Source organism: Sinocyclocheilus grahami, unplaced genomic scaffold (assembly GCF_001515645.1).
Source record: "Sinocyclocheilus grahami isolate Dianchi unplaced genomic scaffold, SAMN03320097.WGS_v1.1 scaffold822.1, whole genome shotgun sequence".
NCBI lineage: Eukaryota > Metazoa > Chordata > Actinopteri > Cypriniformes > Cyprinidae > Sinocyclocheilus > Sinocyclocheilus grahami.
Window position 1 is genome coordinate 755,042 of NW_015506001.1, and position 9,074 is coordinate 764,115.

Genomic DNA, 9,074 nt, shown 5'->3' on the forward strand with positions numbered 1-9,074 from the left:
TTTATGTAGCAAACGAGAATCTATAAAATTAAAGAATATACAGAGACAAACATCTGATGTTTAGTTTTGTTCGAGGCGATTAAATCAACAGTTTTTCCAGTGATTCAAGAATATGTAAAAGTATGATATTTGGGGGTAAAAAGCAGCTCTGCTGATCGGCTAAAGGCATAATAATTAACGTAATAAACAGATGGTTTACTTTTCCATTTCTTGATATGATATGGTTAGCTTTTTATTTATTTTTTGTATTGCTTTTTTATTTATTCTTACTAATGTGGAGCCATATTGAATTATTATGGGATCTACTTCAAAGCTTAACTTTTGTTAACATATTTTTCTGTATTTTTAAAATAAACATTTTAATGTCAGTTTTAATCTAATGACAGATGTATTGAACACAAAAAATATTTTCTATTTATCAAAATAAACTATTTGTTTTGAACAAGTATTAACGCAAAAACAACATTGCTGGTGGGCCTTTTATCCCAAACATGTTACGAGATTTCTAAACAAAACAAACCACTTTTATGATTTATTATCCCGCTTAATGTGTTGCTCTCTCAATGTTCAATAAAAATATTTTTTTCTGCAGTCATACATACAGTACAAGAGTAGTGACATTCTCCTTAATGCGTGCCTTAAGCCCCGTTGTACCCTAATCAACATTTCTGTTTCGCTTCGCTTGAGCAAGTCGCAATGCATTCTGGGATTTCAACATCCATTAGGGATACATGTGATACTGCTTTAAACTTGTCGCACACCACAATGAGGACAACTCACAGGTATCACAAACCGAACGGGTCATTCTGTACTCGCACGCTCAAGTTAAAGGCAGTCGTCCAAGAATCTAAACACCATACAGGCAAAAGTTCACTTCAAGTTTACACTTGCATTGGTGCATAAAAAAACAGCACAGACAGTTGAATTAGATTAAAAAGGGTTATGCATATATATATCATTGCCTATAGCATAAACGTTATCCAAGGGAGTGTGTCTACAATGCCTTAAAACGCTAACTACGTAGGCAGCTCTTTAGGATTTGGAACAGAGCCATTGCGATCTAACCCACAATCTGAAAATTCAATTTTAAAATAATCGGTGGTGTTTCTCCGAATGCTGACTCAGGATTATTTATATCCCATAAATGCTTGCTGACTGGGGCTGGCGCTGTGCCAACTCTTTTCATATTTGGAGTATTTATACAGCAGGCAGTGCCAAGAATAACATTTAATGCAAAAAATGATTTCAAATGATTTACCCAGCAAATTTGCATAAATGAGGTAAAGACTCTGCAGACAGCTGCACAAATATTGATCCCACACTATAGCCTACGATGTGGCGACTGTGGTTTAGTGGTTAAATCTGTTCTGTAACTGAAAGATTGTGGATTCAAACCACTCCGAGGAATGACACACTGTGTGCTCTTGAAAAAAGAGCCTAACCTCAGGTTACTCCAGGGGGGTGAAACTCTAATTAGTGTAATAAATGGCAAACTAGTCATTTAGAATGCAGTCAAGAATAATCTGGCTATAACATCTTAGTTCTTCACATTTGACATGAGGTTCATATTAGACAACAATCGGATAATGAGTACTGAAGGCTACAACGACTGAACCTTATTTTTAGTATAAATTACAAATGACAAAATAAATGACACAAAACAAGAGGTATTTATGGACTATGGGAATGACCTGCAGAGAAAAACCAGCACTTTTAATTCTTAGCCTCAAAGGGGAGTGTAGATCTAGGGTGCACCGTGACAGCCGGAACCATGCCACGATATCTTTGAACATGCATTTAACAACAATGTTTAAATGATTGTGGCAACTGCCAATTTTGGTAAATATGGTGCCAATTTTCAGTTTTGAAAGCTCTATAGATACACATGTTCGATTTATGCATCTATAGCAGAAGCTTTAATCGAACACAACTTACAAAATTTGAAATAACAAAAAGATGCTAAAACTAAATTTGGGCACTTTGTCTTGAGAGGATCAACATGTTTGTGACATTGCAAACAATGCTTGTTATAAATATGCCTATTTTCATTCTTTCATTTAGGCTGTGGGTGGCAGGGAGCCCGTCGAGTGTTTCTGCACTGGGGCCCATCAGACCCTCTTTAAAGGTAAACTGAGCACAATGATGTTGAGGTTCAACCTAAAACGCTTTCAGTTACCAGCCCGAATATGAAGCCAATACCCAATCCCACCCCAAAAACAGGGTTGAAACACTCACTCTCGGCAGGGTAGAAGGGCTGCATGTCTATCTTGTGCACTTCTTTGGCGTAGTACTCCTCCTCGCTGCGCTGTCTCTCGCAGGTGGCCGCTCGCTCGTTGGCTTTCTCCTGCAGCAGGTCCCGTGTGCTGTTATAGATGGCGATGATGTCCCGGGACACCTCCTCGGGCTCGGGGTAGATCTCCGGAGGACTGCTCAGCTTGAGTTTACTGAGGATCTGACCGCGGATGGCCTCGATCCGCTTCTTTTTGAACTGCTCCATGTCCAGAGTGCTGCATGTGGATAAACTGACGGCCACTGTGGCTAAATCCAAGGTCAGAAGGAGACTCAAGACGTACAAGTTCATTTTGTGCTTTTGTTTTTGTAGCTGAAGCGAGTTTAAAAATGCTAATTAGTGAATTAAGTTATGCAGAAGCCCAATCATTTCAACTCGATGGCAAAGCCAACTTAAACTTTTGCGCGTTTGCGCACTATTAGCAATGGCAAACGTCTGTTTATTGTACCCGCAAATCCATCCGAGGTGCCAACACGAAATGGTCTGTCAGATCCGTTAAATGCGGGAGAGAAACTAAGATCTTCATTCCAAATCACTTCAGTGCACAGAATCACGGGGCGCTAAAACAGCCATTGATTTGGCCATCAAAAGTGTCTGCTTCTCAAAGCTCTGTTGATGACAGACGCGTCGCCTGCGGGCTTTTTGCGCGCACCTCCACCGCATCAGAGCGCCGCGAACTCTCTCCAAAGCGCCGCACAATCACGCCTCCCTCTCGCCCTTACTGTATGAGAAGATGTGGAGGTCCAGGAAAAGCCTCTGCTCACTCCGCAAGGCGCATCGCCTCTCCTCCTCCTCCTCCTCCTCCTCGCGTTTGGCACCAGCAGATGCTGCAGAAAATAAAGCTGTACCTGTCTCACGCGTCCTAAAGTTGACTGACGAGTACGGAGTGATGGGATAAACTACTGCAAGAGCAGGCAAACGCGATTTCCTCTTCAGTTTACGCACTCCTCCATTCCCTTCTGGTGGAAAACAACGGTCCCCTTGCCAGCACACACATGCACATCTGAAGGCAGCCGGTTGGAGAGAGAGATTTATATAGGACTGACTTCACCACGTGGTTGTGGTCATCACGGTGAGTCCGAGGGATTCGTCAGCGCGCGGGGATATCAGGCACTTCAGTGTAAATATCTCAGCGTGTCTTTTCTCTTCAGCACTGCGGCAAGGTCCTAACGCCCACTGGGTACTTCCACTCTGGCACGACCAGACTGGGACTCATTTGTACCTCCCCAAGAAAGTCAGAGTAAGCCACAAAACTTGCAAGAAAAAGATTTCGAGAGACCAAAAGTCCGTATAGGCTATTTCACCTGCGCAAAACGCGCGCAACCATTAGTCCCCAGCGGTAACGACAAAACATGTTGCCAGTATTTATCACATTATTATAGTGTTACATATAACAGGTAAGTCATAAAAACCTTTAGTGTTTTGTTTAAAGTGTCTTTCATATTGCTGATGTTGGGGATAAAGTGTACATACTATACACAAACAACATTACAAATTCAAACTAATTGGGTGATTTGAATTTTTTGTGATTACATTTTGTAATTTTTGTAAGATTTTAATTTTATATTGCAAGCCTTGTGTTCAAAACCATGTGAATATTTTGTAATGTGTATATTTTTTACAAACATCCACTTTATCCAAAATTATTGTAACAGGGTTGACATTTTAGCATCATCTAAAATTACTGACAGACAAAAAAAAAAATCTCGCTGTCTTCATGTAGGATATCCATCATCAGGCAAGCAGTAAAGTAAAGTTTCAGACTTGAAAATGTTGACTTTCTGTGTTACTCAGCAGTGTGGTACAGTTAATATTTATAGCCTTTATAAATTACATGAAATGAGACAGACAATTCTTAGTACAAAACCACCCATCTAGTCTGTTCTATCTTGCTTCATTTAGTATAATGCAAAAAAAAAATTACAAATAGTAGCTTACGGTACTACTGTTATGACACAGACAACTGATAAGGAATGGGAAAGCAGGCCCAAGTGTTGCATCAGCGCATAAAAATCTATCTGATAACCCTTTTTGGGAGGTTGCTACAAGTTGGGTGATCATAGGGCCGAGGCTGATTCTCTGTGTGCAACATGTAACGGCAGGCATTTTTCCACTCTTCCTCAATCTCCCTCGCCGCACCTGCTTGATTTACTTGAGCTTCTGCTTTAAAAAAATCATCATTTGCCAAAGCCTCCTGTGCCCGGCCCACACTCCTGTAATCTGTCAGGAGTGACAGGCCCTCAGAAGCCCACCGACGGCCTTACCCACCGCTGTAAACCAGATGTTGTCACTAAATCAGGACCGACAAAGACAGATGTGAGACTGCATGCGAGCAAGGGAGAAAAAGGTTAAGGATGTAAGGGAAAAAAACTAAATTAGATTAAGTGTAGCAAAACTGCACAACAATTTTATCTCACGGTCCACCTGATTGTTCTCACAATCACTTGCCGTGACTCAAGCAAGCTGATGAAACGAGGAAGAGGTTCTGTGATACAGACAAGGGGGCGGCTATGAAAAGATGAGCAGTGAGGGAGCGACAGAGGAGCTTGACCCATTCTAGGGAGCTGTGTCAACATGCCCTGGATAGGGCGGGCATTCCTGAGTGGCAGGTCACAGTGTTGTCGTGACAAATGGGCATTTCACGTTGGCCAAAATAAAGTGCGTACCCTCACAGGGTGATAGCGTACCCTCTCAGACACTGAGTAAATATATCTCAACAGGGTGTGTACACATAGCTCGACTGAGAGTGATAAAGAGGAAGTCTAGAATCATCACAACTGTCATTCCGGCAGGGCTGCACCTTTAAAGGTCAAAAGCCAACTCCTGGCAGCCGTCCAATCACAGACCCACAGTGCAACTCCGATGAAACGACCTGGTATATTAGAGCATACACTCCTAATGAGCTCAAGCAAATAAAATACACCATATGGCCCATAGCACATTTCAGTTTTAAAAAGTGTGTCCGTCTTCTAGAGGTCAGAATGTCAACCCAACTGTAGATCATTGCACTACTTTGACAGCAGTGCCACCCGGTGGTCAACTAAAACATCACAAAAGCCAATGGCGTCCAACCCTTCTCCTGCTCCAATACTAATTCACACACTTTAACCAGCTAATCAAGGTCTTCAGGGTTACTAGAAGCTTCTAGGCAGCCCTCCAAAAGCAGGATTGGACCCCAAACTAAAGTAAGACTAAAGTGATCCAAGAAGTATTTGGGGGCCTACACTTTGTGTTTGCATCGAATGTAAGGACATTGAGATAGGCCTATTCAGATTAAAAGTGGATCAAATACCTAAATCAGGATTCCTCAGTTGTGCTCCTGAAGGTCCACTGTACTGCAGAGTTTAGATCCAGCTCTGATCAAACGCTTGAACTTTTCAAACAATCCTGAAGATCTTTATTAGTTGGTTTAAAGGCTTTTACTGTATAGGTTTTTTACTGTTTTACTTCACTGTTGTATGCCTGTATTTATGTTACACCGTGGTCCTGTGAGGCACGACATTTCGTTCCACTGTATGTACTCACATGCAGCAGAATGACAATAAAGCTCAACTTGACTTGACTTGTGTCTGTTTGATCAGTGTTTGATCAGTTTTTTTTTTTTAAATCCACACCACAAAAATTCCATGATTACAGACAACCTTTTATGCACACCGATTAACTGCATGCAATAAAAAGACAAATAGCATTATTTTTATACTATTATAATTATATAATGAATATGATAATAGATATTTTGAATTAGTTTTGCATTTTAATTTAAGTTTTAGTAATCTTGTTGTGCACTTCTGTCATTTTTACCAGTTTAAGTTATTTTTTAAATTCTATTTAGCGTTAATTTATTTTTTATTGTAGTTCTAATCATTTTAGTAATGCAACTTAAAACTTATTTCAGTTTGTTGCCAAGGCAATTTTTCAAAATTTCTCATTTCGTATTTATATTTTATTTTAATTAAATTATCATAATGGTAGTAACAGTAATAATAATAATAATAGTTGTTGTAGTTAATAACACTGGTAAATAGGGGAGTAACGGTACATGGATTTGTCCCAAACCATCACAGTACGGATGTCACGGTTCGCTTCATGCAGTCAGATAAATGCAGTCAGTCATAGGCGATCAATCCAGAAGGGGGATTGATCAACACGTTAATGCAACACTAACTGTCACAACAGGAAAGAGCTGAAGCATGCAATGGCATGCAATGACTCGAAGAACTACCTACTTGCTTTAAATCAGCAGTTTGGGAAAGTTTCGGGCTCTAGAGATGCACCAGTCGACCGGCTATAAATCGGAACCGGTTATTCTCTTTTCCAGAATTGCACACAAACTGCATTGCAATCATTTCCCAAAATGTCATTTGTGGGGAATTTTTTATGAAGTCTGTAAAGAGGAGAAAATACTGTACCAGGCAGATCAAGCTCCCTGTCAGCGATGCTCGAAATATAGGAAGACAAATATGTGGGGGTTTATATGAATGTATCTCTGAGAGGAAATGACAGTCCTCAGAAATGTTTCGATGGCATTTTCTTTCTCTCTTATCTCCATATAATGCATATTAATGTTTATAAGCGCAGCTTATAAAGGACGGAAATGCTCTATGGCTGCTGTTCCATAAGCACCACCTGCAGTCAGAGAATAAATTTGCATTTTCATTCAGCCCGTCTGCTGTTTTTGTTTTGTGCAGCTGTCTTATGTAGCATCATTTCACAAATCTAAAGTGTTGCTATCATTCACAAATGAACGTGTAGAACATCAATGAGTAACATCTCCAGCTGATGGTGCGCTTCGTTAGCTTACCTGTTTCTTTTTTTTAAGTTGCTCTTTCTTCTCCTTCTCTTTGATCTTGTCCAGCTCTTTGTTCTTCATGAGGATGCTGGGTTTGCTGTCTGGCGTTTTTTTCCCCAGGACTTTGGCCATGGCTTCAGCCCATCCGACGTTGGGATTTTCCACACCATCTCCATTCTGTCCTTCTTCACTCTTTCCATCCTCATCACCGCTGTCTTCTACATCACTTCCCACACCGGATCCCTCCTGATCACTTCCTGGTCCACTCTCTCCATCATTACTGATGCTGTCATCAGAAACGCCACACTCTTCCTCTACACACCCACATCACACACAACAAATACATCATACATAAACATAGTCATGGCATCAATTTTAAAGGCGACCGTATGCATGTTAGACACACTTGCCTGAATCCGTGTCTCTGTTTTAAGAATGTTTGATCTAAAGACGTATGCTTGAAATCTGCTTGTGTATATAAATTGCGAAAATATATGTAAGTTAACGCATGTAAAAGCATCTCAGGATTCACCCCATAAAGTTGGTTAAGAGAATTTCCGTTTACATGTTGTTTGGGGACCCTAAACTCTATTGGTAACACTTTAGAATAGGGAACACTTATTCACTATTAACTACGACTTTTCCCTGGTTAAGAGAATTTCCGTTTACATGTTGTTTGGGGACCCTAAACTCTATGGGTAACACTTTAGAATAGGGAACACTTATTCACTATTAACTACGACTTTTCCCTTAATAAATTCCTAATTTGCTGCTTATTAATAGTTAGTAAGGTAGTTGTTAAGTTTAGGTATTGGGTCGGATTAGGGATGTAGAATAAAGCATTAATATGTGCTTAATTAGTACTAATAAATGGCTAATATTATAGTAATATGCATGCTAACAAGCAACTTGTAAAGAAACCCTAAAATAAAGTGTTACCACTCTATTCTAGCCATTTAACATTTCATCCATAGAGATAACGGAGTATACTGATCAATAAACCAAACGTAATATATTTGACAAAGTCGTATAAATGCCCAATAAATCACTAAATATTGCACAGAGTACGACTGTGTATTCTGTTTAACATGTCTACTGTAAAAACAAGACTAATTGTGCATACTGTAAAATCCCTCTCCCCTGTGTGTGGCAGCTGAACAGAGTAGAGTAACGTTAGAGTGAAGAAGAGACGATTGGTTTGATTAACGACTGATACGATACGTGCTACATCACAATTTGACGGTAAAACAGTTTAATTTCTCACCATTTCCCTCTTCAACAACGACATGTGGCTTCTTCAAGAGCGTCGCCATCTTTACTGGTATTTACGAGTACTCGCTAAACAGTCCGTGTGGAACAAGAGGCGCGCAGGAACGGTTCCGCACCTCTTATTTAGAATCGATGTATTAGTGTAAGCCTGTTCCAGATATTGCCCCTCAACCCCCCACTGAGAAAGACAAAGGCCATGTTGCAAAGGAAAACTCTCTAATAAGATGAGGACTGTTGAGAGGAACAAGGAATCAAGGCTCTGGGAATCCCACGTTTAATCAAATAAGAGAGTTAATATACTATAAGAGAAATAGAGAGATAGAGAAATACATATAAGACAAAAATATGACTTAATAATCATAATATCATTTTTGGGTTCAATCGTGCAGCCCTGCATACAAACATGGCAACCCTGGGGCACTTTAATAAAATCGCAATTTTAATAGAGTTGTTTCCCTAAATCATTCAGCCCTCAAAGTAGAATTAACTGTCTGTTTTTTTTTTTTTGTGGACATGTCATACAGTATTACAAACAAACAAACAAACAAATAAATTAAGCCTATAGTGACACAATTTAGCAACATTCTTATTACTGTAAAGAGAATACAAATATATGTTTTAACAGTCATGAAATTAACAACAACAACAAAAAAACATCCCAAGGGACTTTACCAGACACACACACACACACACACACACACACACACACACAGACACACACACACA

The 9,074-nt window shown here is 39.9% G+C and overlaps 2 protein-coding genes across 2 annotated transcripts in view; both read right to left on the reverse strand.

Moving 5' to 3' along the window:
• LOC107562423 (transforming growth factor beta-2) overlaps nt 1–3,304 on the reverse strand; it is a 28,535-nt gene extending 25,231 nt beyond the window's left edge. Inside the window, exon 1 of the mRNA XM_016247056.1 lies at nt 2,236–3,304. Within this exon, the coding sequence (XP_016102542.1) occupies nt 2,236–2,581 (346 nt within the window). The 5' untranslated portion in view covers nt 2,582–3,304. The remainder of the gene's footprint in view (nt 1–2,235) is intronic.
• Nucleotides 3,305–7,067: 3,763 nt separating this feature from the next.
• On the reverse strand, nt 7,068–8,454 carry LOC107562410 (RRP15-like protein). The gene is made up of 2 exons (XM_016247042.1): nt 8,344–8,454; nt 7,068–7,393 (listed from the first exon to the last, which is right to left on the reverse strand). Exons 1-2 carry the CDS (start codon nt 8,390–8,392, stop codon nt 7,083–7,085), a joined length of 360 nt encoding a protein of 119 aa, XP_016102528.1. The 5' UTR covers nt 8,393–8,454; the 3' UTR covers nt 7,068–7,082.
• Between the last annotated feature and the right edge of the window lie 620 nt (nt 8,455–9,074).